Source organism: Pelobates fuscus, chromosome 11, assembly GCF_036172605.1.
Source record: "Pelobates fuscus isolate aPelFus1 chromosome 11, aPelFus1.pri, whole genome shotgun sequence".
Classification (NCBI taxonomy): domain Eukaryota; kingdom Metazoa; phylum Chordata; class Amphibia; order Anura; family Pelobatidae; genus Pelobates; species Pelobates fuscus.
In genome coordinates, this window is record NC_086327.1 from 105,643,185 (window position 1) to 105,671,099 (window position 27,915).

Here is a 27,915-nt window from a genome sequence, read left to right on the forward strand (position 1 = left end):
TGAAAGATTATTTTGGGTTCTAAACAGGTTTTAAAAAAAACAAAAAAAAAAACTAAAGCTGTATTTGCTAAATAATGGATAGTGAACCGAAAACAATCCTTCAAAATTCAGGGTAAAAGTTGGATATTATATCCAAAATCTGGTATTTTGTCCTAATTTTGAAATTTGATTTGATATTTACTACAATCCACTGTGTGGGTAAAATATCAAAAGGTTTATTAACCAAACAAAAACAGTGAGTTGTGTGATCTTTGCAGAATTAGAAGTATTGGACATTTTAATTCACATTTTGCAACTTTGCTGCCAGTTCACAACACAATTTTTTTTTATTTATTTTTTTACAAAAAACCTTCAAGCATCAAAGTAAGAAGTAGCTTATAAACAGTATAAAGATGCATCCCACAACCTATATCAACTCAATTATTTTGCTCACTCTAATTAAAAATGACTTGCCATACCTGCCTGCTCACAACAAAGTATTAAATAAAATCTTCTGTCTTAATGCCTTTTCTGTGGTCCTGATATTTAGTTCTTTAAATATACTCTTTAACCAAGATGTCCGCTCAGTGCCAGTGATCTCACTTTTCTGTCTGATGGCTGCTGGAAAACATGCTGTAATATGGAAGCCACAACGCCACCAGCATTAGCAGTGGAATGACCACAGAGAAACGTCTGGTAGAGAATGTGTCACCAAGTGCAATAAAATACTAAAATATAAGCAAGATCTCAACCCATAAGAAAGAAAGAAAAAGAAAAAAAAGAAAGTTGATAAAAATATATTATTTAAACATCTTATATTTGCATAGTAACATAATACTCGGTTTGCTGTTGGCAAACAAAGTGAGACCATCAGAGAACAATACACTGTCTGATGAAATGAAATTTAAAAGGAATAATAATTTTAAAAAATAAAATAAAAATAAAAAACAAACAAACAGTCTCACCCTTTGGAACGTATATTTTGTTGAGTTTGGCATGTTTGGATTTTAAGCATGCAAAACACATGAATTCAACATTTTTGAAGCTTCAAAAATCTATGCCGATTGAGAAGATCCTTCGGATAGCTCATTGTTGTAACTGCTACGAAATGTACTTTGCCAAATGTTGGCGGGTCAGTGTATAAATAGAATGACAGGATATACGCGGTACGCCCGCGCAGTCTTCAGTATAAAAACATGCCGCAGTGTTCACATGGAAAGCAGGTCAATAAAGACCTATTTATTTTGGATGAGGTGAGTCTGCCCACACTGTACAGATTGAGCATACAGTTGAAACAAATAATTACGGATGAGGGTTTTTTGTTTTTTTAAACTGCATTACAGATAGACACCCTGTATCTGACGTGTGCTAACCGAGCAGTTATAAGATTTAAAAGACAGGATGGAATCAAATGGAGACAAAGCAAAAACAGATAGAGAAAGGGACAACCAGATGGCTATAGCCTATATACTTTTATACACAAGCTTAATGAGTAATAGATAGATTTCTGAAGATCGTAGAGAGCAGTCAGAGCAGGTGGATCAAGTCATCAGAAGTGGGTTCCCTGCTCTGTTGGCATAGAGGCAAACATCAATATACAAAGAGCATATAAGGTTATCTGCTTCTTGTTTTGCTTTATTTCAATTGTAAGAATTAAGAACCCTTAAACAGCGATAAGAGCTCCTACTAGAAAACAGACATTTAGGCACCCAGAACCAGCCATCTGATGGAGGTCCCTCCATTAATGGCCTGCAGAATGTCCAGACAGCAGTCTCTCATCTGGTTAATAGAATAAAAAAAGGGGGGGGTGATTCCGGCCATTGAAGTTCTATTGGGGCATAATAAGTAAATGAGCATATAAATACTTGTCAGTTATACCAATATATCATTTAAAAAAAAAATAATAATAATTTAACCCCTTAAGGACCAAACTTCTGGAATAAAAGGGAATCATGACGTGTCAGACATGTCATGTGTCCTTAAGGGGTTAAAGGACTTCTGTTATCAGATGTGAAGGTTCCATGATAAACAGAGAAAAGGAAAACTTCCTCAGTCATGCCTAATCTGACACGGTGCCCTCCCCCACCCCCTGTAAGAAATGACACCATTTCAGAACAATCTGACACAACTCCTCATGTAATTCCTGATAGAACTGTCGTGGTTATGGTGCTTGAAGTGTTCCTTTAATCTCCATATTGTGTTAGCCAAATTGGATACCTCCCAACCTTTCAAATGTACAAAGAGGGACACATTGGGGCGGGGTGTGGCCAGGGGCTGGGCTGTTCTGAATAAATTTAAATGGCTTACTAATTTATGTAATTAAAATATAATTCTATAATAATTATTTACACAGACTGATTTCTAAACACATTTATTGTAGTTTCAAGACACTTTACTGGGAGTATAAAGGGACACTATAGGCACCCAGACCACTTCATGTCATCGAAGTGGTTTGAGTGCACTGTCCCTGACCTCTTTTTAATTCCGTAAAGTAAAACATTTATTCACTTATCAGTTCACAGGCCTGTGGGCAGTGATCTTCTGAACTCTCAACCATGGGGCCACAGCTCAGGATCTCGGAGGAGACAGATCAACAAACTCCTAGCTGTGAGGACAGCAATGGAGGACTTCAAAATTCCCTTATTTGAAGTCATTGTTCCAGGAAGCAGATTCATAGCTGCAGTGATTAAGCTGTAGTTAGAGCCCAAACTATGCTGGGAAACTGGGACAGGGTACTCTCGGCACCATAACCACTGCAACTACGAAAGGTTGTTATATTGCTTAAAAATAACCTTTTATTAAAAGGGTTTATCTCTTACAAGGGTTCGATGGCTTTAATAAAAGTTTGACCACTTTCTCTGGCCCGTGAAGCGCTGCCTTCACCTGCTCGTACCTCTGGGAAGAAGGATGGCAGAGGAAGCTTATCCTTTAAAAATATATAGAATAATTTTCTCTTCCTCTTATATTCAGGGATTTTATGAGAAGACAAATTAGAGCCATGAAGAACACAGCAAAATCCTTTTAATGCGTGAAGGCAATTCTGCCCACTTAAATGCCAAGAAAGATTCGCATATCACTTCTCCGCGGTTCCATGTGGATGTGAACAATGTAACTGAACATTGTATTTTATTTGGAATTGTTGTTAAGTTTTAGATATTTGATTTCATCACATGGCGTGTATTTATGTTATGTTTATTTATTTATTTAGGCTTGATTACGTTAGGTGGGAGGCACATTTTGAAGTACTGAACGTGATTTTTTAATATTACAAAAGTAAAAGCACACATCACTTATCATTTACTGCGAGACAGAGTAAATCTAACTTTTGGCCTTGACTCTCTAATCCTAGAGAAAATGTCTCAAATGTTGCCATAGTACCCCTTACAACAGAATGTGAGATTATTTAGAATGTATTTTAAATGTGTGTATAGAAGTTTGTTTACCAAACCCCTACCCAGTATTTTCCAATCTAAGAAGAATAGAGCCACCAGTATCACAAGTAAATAGAACGTCCAAGCGTAACTAAAAAGACAGGGAAAAAGTAAAATTCCATTAGAAGCGTTTGTTAGCATTTCTATCAATTAATCCTCACTTATTTTAAATTGTAAGCTCTTGCGAACAGAGCAATAATATCCAATTTACTTCAAATCTATATCTTGTATTGTAGTGTTCATTATATTGCACACTAGCCTTTAGGGAGCAAGTACCCGAAAAAAAACAACAACTTGGTTTTCACCATAGGAGGATTCGCTGTATGAAATCCACTAATTCGAAAAATAAATAAATATTTGACGGGGCGGAGCCGGGCTTACAAGCGGAGCAGACGTGCCAAGCCTGAGCTCCACAGAGTTTATCTGTTTTAGGGGTGATATCTCCCCATAAACAACAAGCGACTTACATGAAAAGGCATTCTCTGAGCTGGGGGACAAACACTGACCACGCCGACCTTCAAATCAAGCTCATACCCCACCGGAGACCAGGGCTCTCAGTTGCGGCCTACTAGGCAGGGGAGACGCGGCCGATCTCCTCGCTCCCTAGACCCCGGAGCAGCTCTGCGGCACTCGCAATCCTACCCCCCCCCCTTGACCAGCGGGGGATATCCTGGTCACCTCTAGACGTCCAGCTACTGACTACCGTACAGGCAGAGGGCCCCACACGGCAAACGGCCAAAGCAAGGTCCACACCACACACCCAAGATGGCGTCTGCTCCACCATCAGACAAACACAACCAACATGCGCTCCAGAGGCCATGCAGCATCGGCACAGAACTCACCCTAAGGCGCCTGGATGCAATCTTCCAAAACTTCTGGCGGAGGCTCAGGGAACGCACCCAAGCTACTGTGGCAGAGCAGCGGAGGGTTGCAGACAGCGGCAAACCGCCAAATAAGAAAGCACCTCCTCCGGGCGATACCGCTACACAAGCTCCAAACCCTAGAGGCTCCTACACCAAGCGCCCAACGTTACTGCGACGGACCACTCACCGAAGACGGCGCAGCACAGCCAGACCCACTGCTAACCCCACAGGCAGGGCAGTCCGGATCCCGAAGCAGGCCATGATCCCAGCACAAGGGGCACCAGTGATCACACGGACCGGGGAGGATAAGCACAGCCTGACTCGCAACACTAAGGCTCACTGGGACTCCCCAGAGGTCGCCCTGCTCTTCCCGACCATGGGAGTCGGCTGACGTTCGCTGCCTCACTGAGACATGGCCCGCAGCCATGCCACTTAAGTCCATGAAGATTTAGTGGACACTGTCTGGTATTATGAGTTCATCTTGTGTGGACCCCCTGTTTTTATTTTTTTATATATATTTTCTTTTATTTAAGTTGGCAGTACTAATTAGCATGTAGGTTGCCTTTTATTTCTGATGTATCTCCTTATGTTGTTTCCTGCCACTGCAGTGGGACTTACCTACTCACACTGTGCCCAGAGGTGCATTACCTAGATAGTTCATTTATTTACGGTCCTACTTGTCTATACTAACTTGCTTCGTTGGCTGTCCTAGTCCATAAAAAGCTGGATGTACTGAAATACACCCTCCTTGTTTTAAACTAGTAGCCAGACACGGCCATCTTGCATTAATCATATAATAAAATGGCGGCCATACTTAGAGAAGATTACCGAGCTCAACCAGGGCTATCTGGCTGAAACCCTTAGAAGCATCTCATGTTTAAAGCTAACGCCCTTCGCTCAGCAAACAATAGTCTAATTTTTTTTTTTTTTTATATATATTTTTTTATTATTTTTTTATTATTAATTCTATTTTTATTATCTCCCAACATGTAACTAACTCATACTGTTTTACCTAGTTAAGTCCAGTTTACCTGTCTAACCTGTCAGTTTAAGCACACCCTAACTACTGGGACATAATTACATGTTAGCCTGTATTACTCTTGTTAAACTGAAAATATGCTAGTTTACCAAAGCCAGAACAATGTCCTTGCGTGATATTTTGTGCCTGCAGAAGCTATTGTGGCTAAGCATACCATTTTATATATCTGTGCACAAAAAACATAATATGGCGCACAAGTAGCACAGGCGATCTAGCTGAGCAACCAGCATTATTACTTAATTTTATCTCACTCAACCTTCTTAGGACAAATCAACTGTTTGGTTAAGATGTTAAATGTTAAAAATTGTGCAAATTCTCATGCCACTGTCTACCATGTAAGAAACTTGAAATACGCTGTTGTGGCGCTTGTCGAAATATTGTGTCTATCTGCACTACTAAAATAAAGAATTAAAAAATAAAAATAAATAAATAAATAAATATTTGACTCTCTCATTTGCATCATGCCATCTGTCTATATTGTACGTCAATGCGAACAATTGCCGTGTTCGTGCGCACACATCCACATCGTATACAGAAAACATTTATCGACATTAGGCTCAGTCTCATTAATCTGCATGACCAAAGGATGAACTCAGAATAGCACAGAAGCAATGCAAGGGATTTACGGAGTTTACGTTAATCTCTTATTTATATCAAGGCTTAAGTCATAAAATAGACCTTCCTGATCGATTTAAGAAAACTGGGTGTCAGGATAAAGAATAATGGCAGATGTTCGTTGAAGTTCGGCTGTAATATTAATAACTAATAAATAACTTTCACTATCTCTCCCCAAAATGGACTCAAAATGCTTAGAGGCCACTTTCAGACATATTGTCAGTTGATATATTATCGGAATTTATACAACACCAACTTATTACGCAGCACTTTACAATAAATGAGACAATTGCAAAATGTTACGGGAACGATGGGTTGATGAGGAACCTGCTCAAAAGAGCTTACAATCTGGAAAAACACAAGCGCCTAAACAGGGACATGAACCCTGGACCCTTAGATTAAAAGTCTGATGGTCTACAAGTTGAGATATCCGGGAAAATGTAATCAATAATTTCAAGGGAACTCATATTCTCAACCTCAAAGAAATATTGAATGGGTTTATCCACCCTGGAATTGAATCAATGCCCTGAGGTTTGCAGATTGTATAGTTTATTCATTGGCTAACTGAGCTATCTCACCAAACTCAGATGCCTTTTAAGAAAGATATATATTAATGGATGTTGACTGGCAGCATGAGAGGGGTGAATTAATTGAATATCTTGATGCATGCATTCTACAACCAGTTTATGAACTATGCCTCAGTATCAACACTTGATAAGTGATGGCAAAGCATATCCAGCTGTGGTGTTACAATAATCAAATCGGCTTTATTAAATGTGCATATATTGGGCAAAAAACACATTATAATACCTGCCAACCGGATGGTATAGCAAGTCAGGGGAGGTGTTTTTTTTTTTGTTTGTTTTTTTTTTTTTAGATAATGCTGTATTTCCGATTTACTTTCACCCAGCATTTTATTGCTGTATTACTGCTTAAACATTACAGCTTGAGACAGCACTTTCCATGGGAGCAGACTGTTCCTAAATCTAATTTTATTGACATTTTAATCATGATTTACATCAGGGGTGGGGAGGTTTGCTCTCCTGCTGTTATATGAACTGCAATGCATAGACAGACTTTCTAAAATAAAGAAGGAAATTGGGGGGGGGACAAGATATATAAATGCGTAAAACTTAATTAAAATTGACTGCAGTGATGGTATTGATACAGCAAGGCAAACGAGAGTAGTGAATCCATTAAATATTTCTTGCTGCATAAGCAAAGTAAAACACTACGCACTAATCACATATCAAAGCAAAACATGAAGGTCCCATGTACCTAGTGATTTAAAGTAAGTTACCTGTAATTTACACAGCATTTTAATTAAAGGGACACTATAGTCATCAGAACAACTACAGCTTATTGAATTTGTTCTGGTGAGTAGAATCATTACCTTCAGGCTTTTTGCTGTAAACACTGTCTTTTCAGAGAAAATGCAGTGTTTACATTACAGCCTAGTGATAACTTCACTGGCCACTCACTCCTTAGATGGCCGTTAAGAGATCCTTCCTGGGTTATGGCTGCCTAAAATGCATCCAAACATTCAGTATCTCCTCCCTCTGCATGCAGACACTGAACTTTTCTTATAGAGATTCATTGATTCAATTCATCTCTATGAGGAGATGTTGATTGGCCAGGGCTGTGTTTGAATCATGCTGGCTCTGCCCCTGGCCTGCCTCTTTGTCAGTCTCAGACAATCCTAAGGGGGAAGCCCTGTGATTGGATCAGGCTACCACTTCTGATGATGTCAGCAGACTGCTGTATTTATGAGTCAAACAGCATGCAGAGTTACAGCTTCCGGTTTGAATACAGTAAGAATTTGCTATATTTATGGAGGCATGAGGGGTCCAGATGGTGGTTTTAACACTATAGGGTCAGGAATACATGTTTCTGTTCCTGACCCTATAGTGATCCTTTAACGTTAAAATCACTGGTGTCTACAGTAAGACTGAACAACAGCTCTCCACATATGAAAGCATAAACGTATCTTAGAGTTCTGGTTATGAAAAGGGACACTATAGGCACCCAGACCACTTTAGTTAATTGAAGTTGTCTGGGTGCAGTGTCCAAGTCCCCCTTATAGAAACTACAATGCAGGACTAAGACTTCCTCTCTAGTGGGTGTCAACTGGGGGCAGGGGGCACAAGGGAGGGTAGCAAATAGAGTTAGGAATACACTTCTGTTGGGTGGGGGGGGAGCAAAGAGATAAGCAATGCTGAGGGAGCCTCAGCTGTGGAAAAAAGGTGAGTAAATCTTTTTATTTTATTTTCATTTTAATACACCTGGGGGGCCTAAATAAGAGTAGGGACAGGGACGCTATAGCATTAAGAATACAGATTTGTATTTTTAATGCTGTATGTTCCTATAAAGAATGGAACTCCAGACACGTGTAAATCACATTTCTCATGATACTCGGCCAATCAAGGATGCTTGAGGATCAAAGGAGATTTAGTTCACAAATATCTCGGATGCCAAAGTCTCACTAGTCTATCATCATCTGATGTTTCATTGCAGTTTATGATCAAAGAAGATCTGATAGTCTGTTGAACAAGGTTGAGAAACATCAACAGGCTATAAGCACGCTGATCACTGTATTTCAATAACTTCAGGAAGGCATTTAGAGAAACAACAAGCAACCCTGGAAGTCACTTCTTTACATTGCAATAGGACTTCCGGGTCATCAGAACCTTACAAGTGCAACTGGGAGCACTATAACCACTGCAGCTTATTTTTGCTCAAACAGTTGTTACGTGGTTTGACAAAGAATGGAGGATTCTCTGGCAACCAAAGTCCACCCACTTTGTCCTAACGAGGAAATGTTACTTTCACAATATCCGTCATAATGTGTTTCTTGTGGACAATAGGTGTAATGAGGGGCTTTAAACACTGGGGTATAATACAATTTTTCCATGCTGAAAGGGCAGCAGTGATTTAATGAGTTCTAACAGACCTGAATATTTGAATCAATGCACCTCTATGGGGAACATTCAGCACCTCCATGCAGAGCGCTAGAGCACTAGAATCACCTCTAGTGGCAGTCTGAGTGACTGCCGCTAGAGGTGTCCCAAGGCAGCAATGTAAACAATGCCTTTTCTTTTTCTTTTTTTTTTACACTTAGTATGACGTGTTAGCGATAGAGATTATATATATATATATATATTTTACATTTATGAACTTTTTTTTTTTTTTTACTTTTTTACCAGCAGGGGGTCAGTTTAAGCAGCACTATGGATCACTATGCAACCACATGGCCCGTGGGATCCTAATTTGCAGTGTGGGGGGGATTGTCTGGGCTGTCAGACAGACCCCAGATGGAGAGGAAGAACAATCGCGCAAGTTATTAGGGGGGAGAGAGAGAGAGAGAGAGAGAGAGAGAGAGAGAGAGAGAGAGAGAGAGACACACACACACACACACTTGATGGCTTCCGTTGCTCTGCCTCACTGCCGGGCGCCACATGGGGCAAACTGGAAGTGGTCACTTTGGGGGAGCGATCACCCGGCGGCCCAGCAGTCAGGGGAGGTATTGCATCGAAGCATCTCTGCAATAAAGTTAGAGCGGCTGGTAGCGATCACGATCGCTTCCAGCGCTAAAATTTGACGCAGACGTACCAGGTAGGTCCAAGCTCGTAAACGACCATTTTTTGTCGGACATACCTGGTACATCCGCGGTCACTAAGGGGTTAAAAAAAAAAAAAACCTAACTTCTAACTTTTTTAGCTGGCTCCTAGATTCCAAACAAATTTGTCAAGCCCTGCACTTTGTTGTTACAGAGAAGGAGGTGCAGCAGTGGTGTAAAGTGTTCAATTGACCCCCTCCCTCCCCCCCCCCCCCCACAGCTACTATTGAGTAATATCCTTGACCTTTGTCACACTACAGCTTTACTACCACTTGTCCCCCTTTTGTTCTTCTGACTCTAATCTGACCCCACCACACCTCTTTGAACGGGATAACCAAATACCGCATCATAAAACTTTCTGGGGCGGACGGAGCTGGGAGGAACCTAGAAACGTATACCGCAGACACGACATAGCTTAACACTAGCACATCGAACAGCTACTCACATATACATAAAATAGAGACTTTGGAACAGCCATACCCACTAGAAAGAGGACCTAAAAGACACTGTCCTCACTTTGACTGTGTCAGGGTACCTGAAGCCTCTACCTCTGAGAGAGGTAGAGACTTAGACGTCCATCCGTCCGGACGGGCTGTTTCCTCTGTGCCTCGCGGTCCATCCGGTCACGTAAACGCCGGCCGCGAGGGACTCACTTGCTTTTCTAGCATGACGTCCGGAAACCGACGTCATGACGCCAACCCGGAACGACCTGTCACTCAATCCTTCAGAGACTAATCAGGACTCGTCGGAGGCGTGTCTACCCTTCCCAGCCAGGGTATTTAAACTTGCTTCTCCCATTTGCTCATTGCCCTGTCGTGGTTCTAGTCTGCCTAGTCACACAGTGCTCTTGTATTTCTGTTATCCCTTTGGTTCTGACCCGGCTTGTTTGACTTACTCTGTTTATCTCTGTTACCCTTGACCCGGCTTGTTCCTCGCTTACCTGTCTTCTCGCTCCCTCGACCTCGGCTTGTCTTTGACTATTCTCTATATTCTCCGTACGTTAGTCCGGCCATTCTAAGGTCCGGTATACGTATCCTGTACCTGTTTGTACTCTGCGTGTTGGATCCCTGTCCCGATCCTGACAGACTGACATGAATGCTCCACATCTAACTGACCCCAAAGGACAGAAGAAGTCAGTCCAACACAGGTAACACACACACCTGAACAGTGGAAGACATATAAGTGATGAGATGCCTACTACTAGGCGGGAGACAGGAACACAAGATAGATAATAATATAGACGGAGGCTTAACTTGCACACTAGGAAGATGCAACGATCAATCACTAACCCTACTACAATTGCTCAGACTTAACAGCTTGTCCCACACATAGCATATAAAAGGGAGAAATGAGAACTATCTTGAGTGGGATACACCTGAGCAGAGCCTCGGAAGGAGCACTACAGCATATTACTAGGTACTCACATGTATCCCTCACTAATTAGATGCCTGCTACCTCCTAGATAATAATCAGCCAAACCAGACGTGATAGGAGGACAGCCTAGGGGTAGAGGACTAACGTTAACTTGCACCAACCCCACGCCTGACCATACCACATCCGATATCTCATTAGGAGAAGCAGACCCTACGTGACCCTTAACAAGTTTCCCCACGGAAATCCATGAGACGAACTGAAGACAATTACCTGGCTAATTAACTTCTCACAGTCGAACTACTAGAGAAACGCTACTCATAAGTCCCACACAATACGTTTAGCAGTTCTATGCATGCTGCAACAATTGCAGCTACTTGCAAGAAAGGGGATATAACAACTAGGAAGCAAAATGTATACTGTGCAAGTTCACTATGTTATGTTGTTAACCCCTCACCCTTCCTTTCTCTACAGCGACACAACCACAAAATCTTTGAAATAAAGAATTTACAAAAAAAAAGTCTTCAATGAAGACTGCACTACTGGACATCTAGATTCTGCCGGGTTCCAGCAGTTACATTTCATTTTGGAGATCCCATAAAATTGCAACATTTGTTTTCAATGTTTTGATGAAATTAAACACTTTTAAGAATACTTACCATTTACGTAGATAATATATATTTTTTTATAAATGCTTAATAAATAAATAAAAATTATTTTTGTGCTCCACCTAATTTCTGCTATTTAATATTCTTTAACTCTGGGATAATTTGGGTGTGAAAACCCCTTGAAGTTAGCCAGTGCCAGAGGACCACCTTGCACTACAGCAACTTCATTCCGATTAAGTTGTTATGGTGCTTGAAGTGTTCCTTTAAGTTTCCTGCATGTGTTTGTGAGTTATAAAATGCAGAGATCCAAATGAAAGTCAAGTGGTTGCACTTTGTGTTGTATCCTGCGTGGGCCAAGTTGCATTTATCCCTGGGACAAGAACAGGTCTTTCCAGCAGCTTATCCCTGTTTGTGTCAAAATGTTTGCTGAGCAATCTTCTTCAATAAGAGTTCCTCATACCTATCAAGCGTTCAGCCTAATGGAGTCATTTGGTCTTACTGCAGATCATTATCCACAGGCTTAAGTCTGCATTCTGTGAAGTCACTTCTCAGAGTAAAACAAAAAACAAAAATAACAAGCTTTAGGCTACAGTCCAAGAAGCAGAAAAAAACAAAGCCAATAAAATTAATCACACCTCCTACTTAGAACAGCGTCTAATAGATGCTTAAAATGTCATCAGTACAAATTGTAGCACCAAGAAAAAAAATTAAATACATAATAAAAAATAAAAATAAAAAAGAGGAGGGTTTAAAATAAACACTGTAGGGGTGCACCCCAATAAAATAAAAGCACAGCTAACTTTATAAACATTAAAAAAGCTTGCCTGTAATCCAACATTCTAAGGTGCAGGTTCAGCCCGTGTTGCCCCCCACCAATTCAATGCTTCTCATAGAAAAGCCCTGAATTAAATTGACATCTTATGTGTGATTACACCAAACATGAAAACCTTAACCCTTTAGAGCAGTGGTTCCCAAACCAGTCCCAACGCCCCTCAACTAGACCAGGATTTAGGTAATACCCTGCTTTGTCTAAGGTGTTTTTAGGGGGAAAAAACCTCAGACAAATCCTGGACTTGGGGAAGACAGGTGAAGGACCTGTTATGGAACCACAGCTCTAGAGACTGTCAGAAGGATTTTGGCAAAATGTAAATAGTGTCAGAAAGAAGTGGCAAGGCCATTCAATCAAAACCACTTTATCGCCATTTTTTTCATGCAGGCTATGTGAGTCACAACCAGGGAATCTATGGCTAGGCCTGCATAAGCAACAAGCAAAAGCGATTTAATACCTAAATGGCAGAGAATTGGACAGTGAGATTGCAGAGATATGATCTATACACTAAAACTGATTCATTAAGCTAAAGTTGTTTTGGTGCTGAGAATATCCCTTTAATAAAATTCAATTTTTTTAAATGGACTATTTATGTGATGCTCAGTCAGCCAGAGAAACTCTCCTAAACGTTTAGTATGTTTGGTGAGCATAATGGGCCTTGTAGTTCCATTGTAGCAGAGAACTAACTGCTCCCAGGATAACAGGCTATTAAATTATGTAATTTTTCAGTTGTTACATAAACTCTGCATTTGGAGAATAGAAGCATACCAAATCACTACTGAGACTTTTAGTACATAGGGAGCACAAATAAAGTGTCAATACCTCAGTGTCAAAAAGATTAAAATGAATTTAGCCCCACCAAAAGGTCTAACAGCATTTCCTCCTAGCCTCTAGCACTTTACAGCCTTTTACAAACTAACAAGCTTCCTCATGAGGACTTTGCCTGCTGTTATAGGGATCCTATAGTGCCAGGAAAACAAACCCGTTTTCCTGGCACTAGAGGCTCTTTGAGTGCCCCCTCCCTCGGCGCTGAAGGAGTTATAACCGCTTCAGCCACTTACCTTAATCCAGCGCCGGGGTCCTCTGCCCTGGTGACCTCTCCTCCAGAGTGGAGCTGCATGCGCATGCGCGGCCAGAGGGGCACACCCGTGCATTTAAACCCGCCCATAGAAAAGCATTACTCAATGCTTTCCTATGGGGATCTTATTTGACGCTGGACTCCATGAGGACGTACAGCGTCAAATAAGTGCAATCGCGGAAGCAGCCTCTAGTGACGGTCAGGGAGACAGCCACTAGAGACTGGATTAACCCTCAGTGAAACATAGCAGTTTCTCTGAACCTGCTATGTTTTCAGCTGCAGTGTTAAAACCAGGGGGACCTGGCACCCAGACCACTTCATTGAGCTGAAGGGGTCTGGGTGCCTACAGAGGTCCTTTAATGTGGTCTAAAGGTGCAGAGCACTACACAGTTTTTTTTTTGTTTTTTTTATCAAATCACTTGAAATCAGTTTGACAAGAGCTGGAGCAACTACATTCATACATTGTATTTCATAAACGCTACATTGAGCTATAGCAGTTAAGGCGCGTGGACTGTAGATGTCAGGGGTTAAAAGTCACCAATAAGCATCTAGTAGAAGGGGGCACCGATATCAGCACCAGGAGTTTTTACCAGTCGCTGGATTTAAGGTAATTAAAAGAAAGAAAAAATAACTTTTCTCAGCTTTTATTACAATCATGCCATCATACCTCATCATAGTGTTAAACAGGGCATTTTACACATAACAAACCCCCCTCCCCCTCCACCACTGCTCCAAAAAGTTATAGTAATCCTTGAAAGTTTAATAAAGACAACACAAAGGTTTACTCACAGAATTGTAAACACAATGGCATAATTTAGGCAACAAATATTTGATGTGAGAAAAATCTCCAACTCAACTGTGGTCAGTCAAATCTTGGTTATTTTAGACTAAATGTTGCAAACCTGCTTTCAATTCACTGTTAAAGGACCACTCTAGGCACCCAGACGACTTCAGCTTAATGAAGTGGTCTGGGTGCCAGGTACCTCTAGGATTAACCCTTTTTTTTATAAACATAGCAGTTTCAGAGAAACTGCTATGTTTATAATGAGGGTTAATCCAGCCTCCAAATCCTCTAGTGGCTGTCTCACTGACAGCCGCTAGAGGCGCTTGCGTGATTCTCACTGTGAAAATCACAGTGAGAGCACGCAAGCGTCCATAGGAAAGCATTGTAAATGCTTTCCTATGCGACCGGCTGAATGCGAGCGCGGCTCCTGCCGCGCATGCGCATTCAGCCGATGACGTCGCGATCAAGATGGAGAGGAGGAGGAAAGCTCCCCGCCCGGCGCTGGAAAAAGAGGTAAGTTTAACCCCTTCCTCTCTCCAGAGCCCGGCGGGAGGGGGTCCCTGAGGGTGGGGGCACCCTCAGGGTACTCTAGTGCCAGGAAAACGAGTATGTTTTCCTGGCACTAGAGTGGTCCTTTAAGTAAATATTCCCTACAGAATAGAAGTTATTATACGGTTCCAGCGGGTTAGTGGGTAATATAATATATAGTATAGTATAATATAGTGGGTAATATATATTTTTTAAATACCTGTGCTGATCACATAGATAAGTATTATTTGTCACCATATAAAAACACATTCAGCAGGCTCTAGTCTAAAGAATAACTCAAAAAAAATCAACAGCAAACTCTTTTAAATTCCGATTTTTAGCCAGCCTGTGTCTATTTTTTTTTTTAAAACAAGGTTAACTTTTCATTCTCCAGGTCAGAATACACAGATCTATTCAAAAGATGCAAATGTCTCATCTCGCATTCAGAACAAGGCCTGCAACACCTGCGCTCCCATGCCAAGGAGACCAGGCTGAGAATTAAAGTGTTACCCGCACGGGCTCACACACCAGTGACACAATCCCAAGATTAATGCCTTGTTTAAACTTAACCTCTCATTAATTCGTTCATGGAATCTTAACGCTTTAATCATTTGTAATTAAATGAAGCTCTTGAAAATATATATTTCCAACATGCTGCTGGAAAGTGAAAAGGAACACTTATTCTCAAGTCAAATATATTCATAATGCATACACACACACACATTAAAGGGACCATCACCAGAACTGAACATTTACAATCACTCATGTTTAATGTAAGGTTATCTACAACAGCAAGAGTAAACGTACGGTGTTGTTCTAATGCACAGAATAGGTTGTAAATAGGATTGTGTGGGAATAGAGATCGGAAGGACGGACAAGGCTGCAGTCACCTGAACATACATACTTTTACGGGTGCTGCTGGGGCCAATTCATACAATATCCAGCGGACTCACGCATTCACTAAACAGCAATTTCAAAGCTCAAAAAATGTAAGTTTTATTTTTTTTTAAAAACTCACCTCGGCAAAAATAATGGAGGGTTAGTTACAGTATATGATCATACATTGCATAAGCCATAAGCCCAATGTACCCCATTCTTGGCAGGTCCTACTCTAGCAATCTATACATATATATATTTATTTATTTTTAACAGACTGCGTTGGTTTTCTGTCTCAATTTTTTCAAACCTTTTTAGTTACAAAGTGATCAATACTCTTTGTGCTATAGTAGAGTATAGGAGGAGTATAGGAGGAGTACTTAAGTGCATGTTTTGTCCTCATGGGGTTTTAGGATTCCAGAAATAAAAATTTTAAAGTGTTTGAAAGCTTTCTGTCAAGCTTGGTCATCACATTTGCGGATGTTCTGAATAGAAGAGGTCACTACAAAAAGCAGCCTAGCATGGAACACGCACAAATGACATGCAATCATTATTAACAGAATAATGGCCAAGCTAGAATATGTGAAAGGCTTTCAAACTGGTGGGCCAAGTAATGGCTGATTCACATCATTATCAGACACAAAGTTCCAAACACTCAATGGATTGGACAGTCACAAGCCCAAAGAGTAGGGGAGTACGATCCCCTTAAAACAAAAGGAAAATTGCGAGAAATTAGCTTCATGTACCAGAGTTGGCCATTACGAACTACTAAACGTTCTTGCTAGAATGTCTCAAGTTGTTTGGTGCTTTTTTTTTTGCTCATCTAGATAAACTTAGAGCTTCTTGTCAAGAGGAGATGGAAATACAGACTTGGGCATGTGACTTACTATCTCATTAAATTATCTTCAACCATTCCAGTCCGAAATGATGGTAGCTTGGCACTTTACCAATAAGGGGAAATAAGATAAATAGATGCCTAGGTGACAAACCCACATTGTATACAAGTACAATATAAAAATAGGGTGCACTTACAGGTCTTCCAATAAATCAACGGTGTTTTATTTTTTAAGCAAAATTCCATCAAAATCAGCTGTGCATACAAAATCGATGTTTCAAACGGTTCGGGTCTTTTTAGAGATCAGGGGGGGGGGGGTTAAGTTAAAAGGAAATAAAATTCAGTATGACATTTTTTTTATTTTTTTTTAAGGTTTTATACATTAATAGGTGAATGTCAGACTCGCATTCCTTGTAATTTCCAGAAAACTGACAGTTCCATTTTACATTAATTTGCATGCTATGCTACGTGTGAAGATAGCTAGATATACAATGCTGCAAAACCAAATTAAAACAAAAACACAAACACAACATTACTAACTTTTAGTCAATAACCTTCCACCCGCCAGTTGCGGCTGGGAGCATGTCAGCTTGGGGAAATAATATGCACAACCATAATACGGCTTTAATCGGCTCCTTCAGCAGTCCCACTCATTCTATGTGATAAATGGAACTGCTGGGAGTCTAACTGCATATTCCATAAACTCCCACTTTCCCACTGCATAGAGGCTTATGGGAAACGATCAGACACATACACTAGAATAAAAGATTTTTGGCCGGTGGAGCCCCTTTCTGGATCTGAGACGGGTTACCTGCTGCGGCTTTTCTGTGCAAGAGCAGCAGTTAAACAAACTGTTTTTTTGGCATTTTTTCTAATTTACTCGCTATCTATATAATGCATTAAAATGTATTTAACTTGCAGTCTGGAGTTCTCCTTTAAACTGACATATAGCTAGCCAACATATTTCTCTTATTATACACTCTGGCACTATTACTACCCTTACGTTGGAATAGAGATGTTATGATGCCAGAAGGTCCCTAGGAAAGTCTCAGACAAGGAGCCGCTGATACAAAACAATAGCCCGGGCAAGCACTCTACTAGAAATGTGGGTGCAAGTCTTCAAGGTTCTCCTTCCAATACCTCACATGCAGTAGAAAAACAATACATACGCGCAACGACATGGTGTTGCATCTCCTTATTGTTTCTCTACTATCCCTGATGCTGATTGCTGCTGATAGTCGGGGAGCGCCATTAGCTCCCTATTTTCAAACACAGAGTGAAATTTAACCTCGGACTGCAAGGATGAAGCTGGGCACAGCGAATGGGAGCCAGATTTTGGGATTAAACTGTTCGTTAATAGTGTAACCATTAGTAAGAAAGCGCCCAAAGAACTATCCGCACCATAACAGCTTCATCACTCGATTACGTTGTTATGGTGCCAGAGTGTTACTTTACATTATGAGTAATTGATACGTATAAAGTCCCATGCAACTAGCCAGGCCTTAAAAGTTGTTCACCACTGCAAGCCGTAGCATACACCAGTGGGGTAAGTTTCCACTCACCAATGGCCAGTGGGAATTTCGATTTATTTTGTTAACATGAATTTTCCAGTAGTCATAAGCATTTAACTAAAATGTACACAAACTAAATGGACTGGTAGTCTACACAGGAAACACAAACATTAATAACAACTCCACTATGAAATATTTAGATAGCAATAAAATCAATACTAAATTGCAAAGCTAAAGGAATACTATAGGGTCATAAACACAAACAAACTAGCCTAGTATTTTGCAATTCAATTTTCATCTCAGTATCATTTGTTGTTTGGAGAAGGGACTGCTAAATGTTGCTTATCTGAATTTGAAATAAAAGTCTGTAAACTTGGCTGAACATGTGTAATGGCAAAATGGCAGTTACGCCATTCCATACCTTTCATCGGAGAAGCAAAAAAATAAATAAATGTGTATTATTATGATCTCTGATTTGGCCATCTGTATTAATTGTACCATTATAAATAAAGCATAACACAGACTTCACAGCTCAAATACATAACAATGACTGACATTCATGGTCTCCAAGCTCTGCATGGAGACACTGAACTGAGATGCATTGATTCAATGCATCTCTATGAGGAGATGCTGATTGGCCAGGGTTGAGTTTGACTTGTGTTGGCTCTGCCTCTGATCTGTATCCATCACAATCTCAGCCAATCCAATGCTTTCCTATGTTAAAGCATTGTGATTGGCTCAAAACACTACTTCCGATTATGTCAGCCAAGCAGGCAGATCAGGGGCAGGAGCCAGCAGCAGCAGACTGTAATAAAAGTAAGATTTTGCAATATTTAGGGGGAGGAGGGGCAGGCGGGCTAGATGGTGGTTTTACACTATTGTGTCAGTAATACATTTTTGTGTTCCTGACCCTATAGTGTTGCTTTAATAGAATGTAAGCTTGTTTGAGCAGGGCCCTCTACACCGCTGGTCCTGTGCCTCAAACTTGTCTTGTTGCAAATACATGTCTGTTAGTCCACCTATTGCACAGCGCTGCAGAATTTGTTGGCGCTTTATAAATATTATTATTATTATTATTATTATTATTAATACTAATGAAAGACAAAAAAATAAATTCACCAGTAATGGCAGATGTACATTTTGCCCTTGTAAACAAACATATAACAGGCAAACAGAATTCACACAACCGTATAGGAATAAAAATTATGTTATATTGCGGTGTTTACTGCAGTTTAAAAAAAAAAAAAAACTAAGAAAAATGTTATCCAAAATAAAAATAAAACCCTATCCTATTGAATCATCAATGATTGGTCCACTGTCAGCTCATCCCGATCTCAGAACACACGCAGCAATCATTTAGCAGAATAGCAGTGCAGGGGTGCAGCTATTGTAAACCAAAACGCAGATGCATTGGCCGTCCAATCAGACCTGAGTGGAGGGATTTTCCTGTGAATCAGGGTGATTTGGCAACTCAGCATTACCCTACAAATCTACAGTTCTACATTCTAGATCGTCATTTCAACGTAATCATGTAGGCTTGGAATCCATTTGCAAGTAGTGTCCCAAGATTCATGCAATTCATGCAAGAACCAAATTCACAAGGCCCATCTTTTATTTAATGGGTTACCATGTTAGAGTTACATCACTTCCCTTTAACAACGTACAAATCGGTGACACTGGAGTCAGACAAAATGTTAAACATACTGACAAAACAACTGAGAAACCCAATGAGGTAAGCACAAAGGATTATGTCCCAGAGCAGAGCAAGCATCCCCACCCCTGTAAGCAGGATGCAGCCGATTTGACACATAACTTATGCACATCACAGCCAAGGAGCTGATTGCTGCAGTCACTTCAAGGCCATGCTCCCATCATCTGCTCTGTACTGAAAAAGCATGAGCTACAGGAGAAAGGAAGGCATGCCCTAAGCCCTTATTACATCGATTCCTTAGGCTGTCCCAGGAGTGTCTAAATTTAAAATTCAGAAAGCAAAAAAACAAAAAAAACAAAAAAACACTTAATCCCTCAAACTGGCGTACGATCAATTATGTTACCAAAAACAAAATATTATATATTTTACCCACCCAGATGTGCACACTTAAAATTAGGCTATGTATTAACTCATTGATGCATTTTATATGACTGACTGAAAACAACGTTTCATTGTGGATTACAACCCTGGCATAATATGATATGATTTAACACTTTGTGTATATTTAAATACAGAATACTATTACACAACGGCTTTGTTTGTTTTGTTATGGCACATCGTAAAAAGATGGACTCTGCTATTTGTCTGCTCGACGAGGGGGTCCCAGTTGTATGTATGTATGTGTATATATATATATATATATATATATCCCTATATTCTTTAGTCATACTCCATCATCTGGATCTAGTGGGTGTAGACAGACCAGATATGATAACTGCAGCTTCTGTGGATTACAATTTCCAGTTAGCTGAACTATGTGTTCCATTCTATTGCAGCTAAAGAAACAGTGTTTGTCCTGTTCCCTGATCAAGACTCCCGGGATATGCTTGATCTTAGCAGCAGTAGCAGCCACACAACACAGTCAGTAGGGAATATCCCTAACCATGTTAATACTAGTGACTCTGCAGTTAACATAGCATCCATATCTTCCAGCACTGACACATGTTCCCCGCTGCTCCCCGCTATACCCCACCCCACCTCTGACCCACACGCCAGCCCCTTTTGTTATGTGATCAGAAGTGTGTGCATGAACGACGGTCCCTAAAGACTGCAGAAAACACATAGTACTATGGCTACCCAAAGCTGTCAGCACAGTCCCTGAGGCCCATTTCATACAATTGTAGGGAATGTACACACCGTTTCCAAATATATAAGAGACTGAAAAGCTATGACACCAAATTACGAGCCAACAACCTCACAAAAAGGAAGATTTCCTTAACAAAAAACACAAAGAGGATGTAATTGCAACAATAAACAATTTAAAGCCATTGTTTAGCATTCTGGAATGGAGAGGGTTATGCAGGTTCAAATCATAGCCTGTACCAAGATATTATAATGAAAGCCTTTCCCAATAAACTATGAAGTAAAAATAAAAAGAATGGGCCTGCAATGTTCTAGATATAGCAGCATATACATTGTTGTCACACATGTAACGCGGTGACACTAGGGCGTGCATTATGCAGTTAATAATGGCATCCTCAGTCTTAGCAGAAGTAATAAATTAGACACGGAAGGCTTGCCAGCTTGATATGTACGGTGGCCCAACCCTGCAACTGTCTGCGCACCAGACAATCACAAACACACCTCAGTGTACTACAATCCACTACTATAATGAACATAGTCAACTCCTAAGAATGCAAATTACCTAACATGCAAATTATGACCCATTATATTTTGACCAGGATGCATTGCCACCTCCGATACTGCTAACTTGATTCATTTATTCAAGTTGGGCCAAGTTGTTAGTTGTTCAAAAATTCCTTCCTAGTTTAGACAGATGTTTAAGCAATGCTGACATTTAAACAGATAATATTATTGACGGTACCACTGTTCTGATTCTATTCTACCAAGCTTCCTGTAGATTGTACTGTATTTGGCCTTAATACTTGTAGGGCAGTGAAGGTGAAGGTAAAGGAAGCCTTGGCACCACCGATATTTGGGAACTCCACTGCATATGATGTTTAGCTACCAAAGATGTACAGGTATGTTTTTAAAACAGAGGGACTAGTAAAAAAGCATTTGATGATTTTACACCAATTTCCAAATATCTATATGGTGTTTATATGGAAAACAAAAACTGCAGGCCATTCATGTCACCCATTAATCTAGAACGGACATCAAAGCCTTGCTTAAAGCATCCATGGTATCTAAAATGCCCTCTAGGTTTGAAGAAGCATTGACTAAGAGGGCAAACTGAGAAGATATGTTACAAAGTGACATCCTATATCAACTGATATCAAGAGATTTCTGTTTGGACTAAAAAAATCCAAAAATGTTAAGTGATTTTGGAGGACACTCATAATGTAGGCTGACATGGTATTAATTCAACCTTTTTAAACCCCTTAGTATATTTAACGAGATACGACGGTTTCTAATAATAAAAATGCCCTGGTGCATCCAGAAATTACATTTCCAATAATATTAAAAATCCACCAGAATTAAAAATCAGATTTTAAACCACGATTATTCACAATGCTTTGCTGCCCATCTCCCATCACCAAACATTACTGTAAACTGCCCAGGTTTCACACATTGCATGTAAGAGAGATAAGGCCACAAAAAAAAAAAATAATAAAGACCCGGAAGTACCAATTCCAGATAGGGGGAGTTGCTACATATGTCAATGAATGAACTCAACTAGTTTTTTATACCATAAACTAGGCCAGTTTTTTTTCACCCAAGTTGACATTTTTTGGAACATCCATCCTGACAAACCCCTTAATGAATACACATAAATCACCAATATACTATGGACAGGTGAAGGAATAGATGAGGAGTGTTTTTAAAAATGAGAGTTTTGTAGAAGAGGTGGAATTGTATTTTACTAAAACAACCAATACTTTCAAAATTACTTAATTGTTGGAAGAACTGAAAATAGTAAACTATAGTCAGTTTACATATATGCAAAATCTGTACATGTAACAAAGCTGTTTAAAACGGATTTTTTATTTTTTTTAAAGAAACATTCAGTTGATGCTTTAAATGTGGTTTCAGTTAATGTAATGGATCCTCCAGCAATATTTCCCTATTAAGATATAATTTGCCCTATTAAAGTAAATACTGGGGTTCCTTTGAGTGTGCCTCTTACTCCATACCAACATAGCACACTCATAAAACCAAATGTCTTTACAAATGTATTATTCCTTCAATAGGCAGAGAACACATACCTCTTAAAAGATGTTATTGCCTGCCTGAACTTTTAAAATAACACAACACCCAAGAGAGCACATTAAGTGCAATATTGTATTTATACATCATTTATATGTATATTCTTGTATAATGAACGAATTCCAGATACTTTAAGGGCTCTCTCTCTCTATTGCCCTTTTAGATAAGATGTATTCTTTAATCCATCGATTTCATTAAATCTCTATTTGCTGCAGATAAGATTAATACATGATATTTTAATATAGTTCAGTCTAGAATACCTTATAACCTTCAGATCAGAAACCCCCTTTCTCCCATGCAATGAATGACTTGCTCCACAACACTGACTGATAGCTTTTTGGCACCCCTCTTGTCCATCATCTAGCTGGGAAACATAGTCCAAAACAACTGGAGTGCTAAAGGTTATCCATCCCTGGTCTAAAATAGGAGTACATTTTCACCAAAACCCAATGGTCACTCCAGCCTGTTCTTTAGAATGAACACTTCCTCCTAAAAACCATACAGAAAATTCCAACACTATGTACTGACTCATGTAATTTCCCAATGTAAAAAAAAAAAATAAGTTAAACACATAAACCAAATGAAAATAACCATATAGAATTTTAGAAAATCCAAGATTCTAGAACCTTTTCTCATCTTCCAGCCACGGTCATCTCCCTAATACAAACACTCAATCTGCCCCCCATCCCCCCAAAATATGTTCCATTGGTCCCTGTTTTGGGGTACACACCCCATCGGCTCTCATGGAACCCCCCCTTACCGAAAACGGGGGGAATCCTTGATGCATTCTTCGAAATCCACCGTCATGTTTGCAGCTCCTGGTCCTCAGTGCATTGCAATGGGTAAGGTGACCCCCCAGCCCTTCCCCTGCAGGACCCCAGAGATCACAGTGTGGGGATGCCTGGCCGGTGAGCCTGACCCCGGGATGGGATGGGCTGTGCAGGGGATACACAAGGATCCAGGAGATGGGGACCGGCTGATGGGGCTGTTGCATAGGAAATAAAGTAACCCTCCCTCCGAGCTGGGATCCACGAGCAATCCACAAGCCGTCTGTCAGGTCCCGGCGGCGGGGCTCTGGGTACCCCGGGAGAGCCAGCCAGCGATCCTTGCCCGGGCTCAGAGCGTGCAGGACTCCTACTGCCGGCTACCAAGAGGCAGCCCAGCCTGTCACCGCCAGGGAGCGTCTACAAACTCCACACCCACCGCCTGTCACCGCCAGGGAGCGTCTGCATGCTTCCACTCTCTCACCCAGCCTGTCAGCTCTAGGGAGCGTCTGCAAAAGTGCACAGCTGGTCCCTGACGGAGAGCGCTGAGAACGCTGTGGGAATATGAAGGGAGCGTCTGCAAAGTACCAGCAACCAGGAGGGAAGATGCTTTTATTTTTATTTATTTATTAGTGACATTTATAAAGCGCCAACCTATTCCGCAGCGCTGTACAATATAAAAACACCAATACAAAGGGTAGAGGGCACTGCCGATAAGCGGAGATCTAGCATCTAAAAATCTTTTAACAGAGCACTTTGATACATAGCCCGTGAGCTTATAATCTAGGGATTTATAAAGATTTACTATCGTAAATCGTTATTCACCAAAGTGAGAATTCAAAGTGAATTTCAAAGTCAAGGTAAAAAAATTATCCAAACTGGAAACAGTCAGCTATGATTCCAGTTCCAGTTTGACTACTTTGACCTTGAAAGGAAACTATAGAACCAGGAAAACAAAGTTATTTTCCTGGCACTATTACTCCCTATAGTGCCACCCTCAGTCAAAGACCCTCCATCTGTCACTTACCTGAGTCCAGTGCCGATGTCCATCAGCGCTGGTTCAGGCACCGCCCCTGCTGGCTGACCTCAGCATTGGCTGCGCTCGCATTAGTATTTCCACCTATAGGAAAGCATGTATAATCAGGGGTCAAGTCCTGGGTAAAAAAGTGCAGGAACTCACCCAAGATCCCTCACCCCTCCCCCCCCCCAAAAAAAAAATAATAATAATTATAAGCTTGTATGCAGGGGCTGAGTAAGGGCACGGGGCTGAGGAGGGGGACAGGGGCTTAGGAGGGGGGGACATGGGCTGAGGAAAGGGACAGGGGCTGAGGAAGGAGGACAGGGACTGAGGAAGGGGGACATGGGATGAGGAAGGGGGACATGGGATGAGGAAGGGGACATGGGATGAGGAACGGGACATGGGATGAGGAAGGGGACAGGGGCTGAGGAGGGGGGGGGACATGGGCTGAGGAAAGGGACAGGGGCTGAGGAAGGAGGACAGGGACTGAGGAAGGGGGACATGGGATGAGGAAGGGGGACATGGGATGAGGAAGGGGACAGGGACTGAGTAAGGGGGACAGGGCTGAGGAAGGGGATAAAAAACAAACAAAAAAAAACCTAAATGCATTCCCCCCTCCCTGAGGCTTACCTTGGGCAAGGAGGGGTGGGGTGGGACAGAGTCTGGAGCCTACAGTCAGTGGAGTCGGCCGGCCTTTCCTGATGATGTCAGAAGGAGGAGGCGTGACTTCCTCTTCTCCCAGACTGCCCAGCGGTCCTGTGAGAAGAGCAGTGAAAGTCACGCCCCCTCCTCCTGACATCATCAGGAAAGGCCGGCCGACTCCACTGGCTGCAGGTAGAGAGGTGGGTTTAGAAATCCGAGTCCCCAGCTTTCGGATTTGTGCTCCCCCTTGCTCTGGCGGCCGCTTGTGCCAGCCCTGGGTCTGCAGGACTAGTAACGGGAACGGCGTTCCTGCTGTGGAAAAAGTGCAGGAACACCGTTCCTGCAGGATTCGAGCCCTGTGTATAATGCTTTCCTATGGGGTTTTACATGATGCTGAATGTCCTCATGCATAGCGTGAGGATGTCCAGCATCAGTAAACGACCCGGAAGTCCTTCTAGTGGCTGTCTGGTAGACAGCCACTAAATGTGGAGTTAACCCTCAAAGATAATTATTGCAGTTTATTAAAAACTGAATAATTACATTTGCAGGGTTAAGGGACCTGGGACTATGCACCTAGACCACTTCAATGAGCTGCAGTGGTCTGGGTGCCTACAGTGTCCCTTTAAATTTGAAATTCACTTTGTATTCAGTTTAAATTCTCATTTTACAGCTTAAAATATTAAAATTCACCTCAAATTCAATGTGAATTCATGAGTATTTACAGTTTCGTAATTAACCCTGTTAATTTCCTAAATGATGTATTTGAATTTTATAAGGGCAGCAATTTCATATGTTGCCCAGTAACACAAACCAGTTACACAGGATTAACCTGCCTGATTCACTAGAAAGTTTGTTTTGATTACAATATGAAATAGGATGCCATAATTTGAAACATGCTATGCAGGGCCGGCCCGTCCATTGGCAGCAGTGGAGCGAAGGCTCCATGCGGCACTTTTACAGGGGCAGCATTTTGCCACCCCTGTACACTGTAAAGTGCCTGTTGTGTGGCCTGGGCCGGCTATGCATATATACATATATATATATATATATATATATATATATATAGTGATTACATATATATATATATATATATATATGCAATTCTGGGCCCCCGCTACCATGTCCTGTGGATAGGGGGCCCAGTGATCTGATCTTCCTCCTGCAGCTTCATGTCTTCTGCTCTCGTGACACGGCGAGAGTAATGCTGCGGGTTGCCATGGCAATGCTCAGGCGTGCATTACGTGCAGCTGAGCGTTGCCATAGAAACCCGCAGCTCGCGAGAGCAGAAGACATGAAGCTGCAGGAGGAAGAACAGATCACTGGGCCCACAGGATACAGCAAAATGTGCCACTGGACCACCATGGAAATTAGTGGCCCCCTCCCTGATCACAGGTAAGAGGCAGGGAGGGGGAAATACACTAAATCATATCTTTTTTTTTTTTTTTAAAGAAAAAACTGATCACCCCTCACAGCTCCACTACACACACATAATGTACTACACATACAGACACACATACACTGCATACACTAGACACAGACACTGCATACACTACATGCACTATACACAGACACACATACACTGCACACACTTCATGCACTACACAGAGACACTGCATCCATTACACACACTACATGCACTACACACATACACTGCACACACTACACAGAGACTCAGCATACACTACATGCACTAAATACAGACACTGCATCCACTATACACACACTCTGCATTCACTACACTTCACACAATACACAAACACAGACACTGCACACGCTACACTGCATCAACTACACAGACACTGCACACACTACACTGTATCACTTACACAAGCACAGATACTGCACCCCCTACACAACAGCCACTACAAAGACAATGCACCCACTACACTGCATCAACACATACACTGCATCCACTACACACACACCCACACTGTATCCACTATACACATGCATACAAAGCATTCACTATACACACTACATACAATACACACACTGCATCTCTTTTATGTGCGCAAGGTTGAAGGGGGTGGGGGGGCAGAATTTCATCATTTGCCCCTGGCAGCACAATGTCTTGGGCTGGCCCTGATGCTGTGTATAACAAGCTCATGTTTTAGAGATGATAAATTATGCTATAACTTGCTTTAGCATATAATAGTATACCGTTTTTGTCCTGCAGGAACACGCGGGAACGGTGTTCCTGCACTTTTTTTTACAGCAGGAACGCCATTCCCATTGCACCTGCAGGCACTCAGGGGGTGGCTTGATGGACTCCCCCGGCGGGCGCCTGTCTCCCTGTCAGATGCGGGGAGGGAGCTGTGTCCTCTCTGATCTGCTCCCTCGCGCGCCGTTTGCTGATGCCGGGATCAGTAGACAGCCCGCGCGGCGAGAGGGAGCAGAGCAGAGAGGACACAGCTCCCTCGCCGCGTCTGACAGGGAGACAGGCGCCCGCCGCACTGGAGCCCCACTGGACCCAAGGGACAGGTCCAGGCCAGCTCTCCAGGTAGGGAGGCTGGGTGGACTTTTTTAGATTTAAAAAAATAATAATAATTTGTGAGTGTGTATGTGTGTGTGTCTGTGAGTGTGTGTGTGTCTGTGAGTGTAAGTGTGTGTGTGCGTGCCTGTGAGTGTAAGTGTGTGTGTGCGCGCCTG

The 27,915-nt window shown here is 41.5% G+C and overlaps 1 protein-coding gene across 1 annotated transcript in view; it reads right to left on the reverse strand.

Moving 5' to 3' along the window:
• ACAP3 (ArfGAP with coiled-coil, ankyrin repeat and PH domains 3) overlaps positions 1-24,001 on the reverse strand; it is a 167,164-nt gene extending 143,163 nt beyond the window's left edge. Inside the window, exon 1 of the mRNA XM_063436445.1 lies at positions 23,603-24,001. Within this exon, the coding sequence (XP_063292515.1) occupies positions 23,603-23,649 (47 nt within the window). The 5' untranslated portion in view covers positions 23,650-24,001. The remainder of the gene's footprint in view (positions 1-23,602) is intronic.
• Between the last annotated feature and the right edge of the window lie 3,914 nt (positions 24,002-27,915).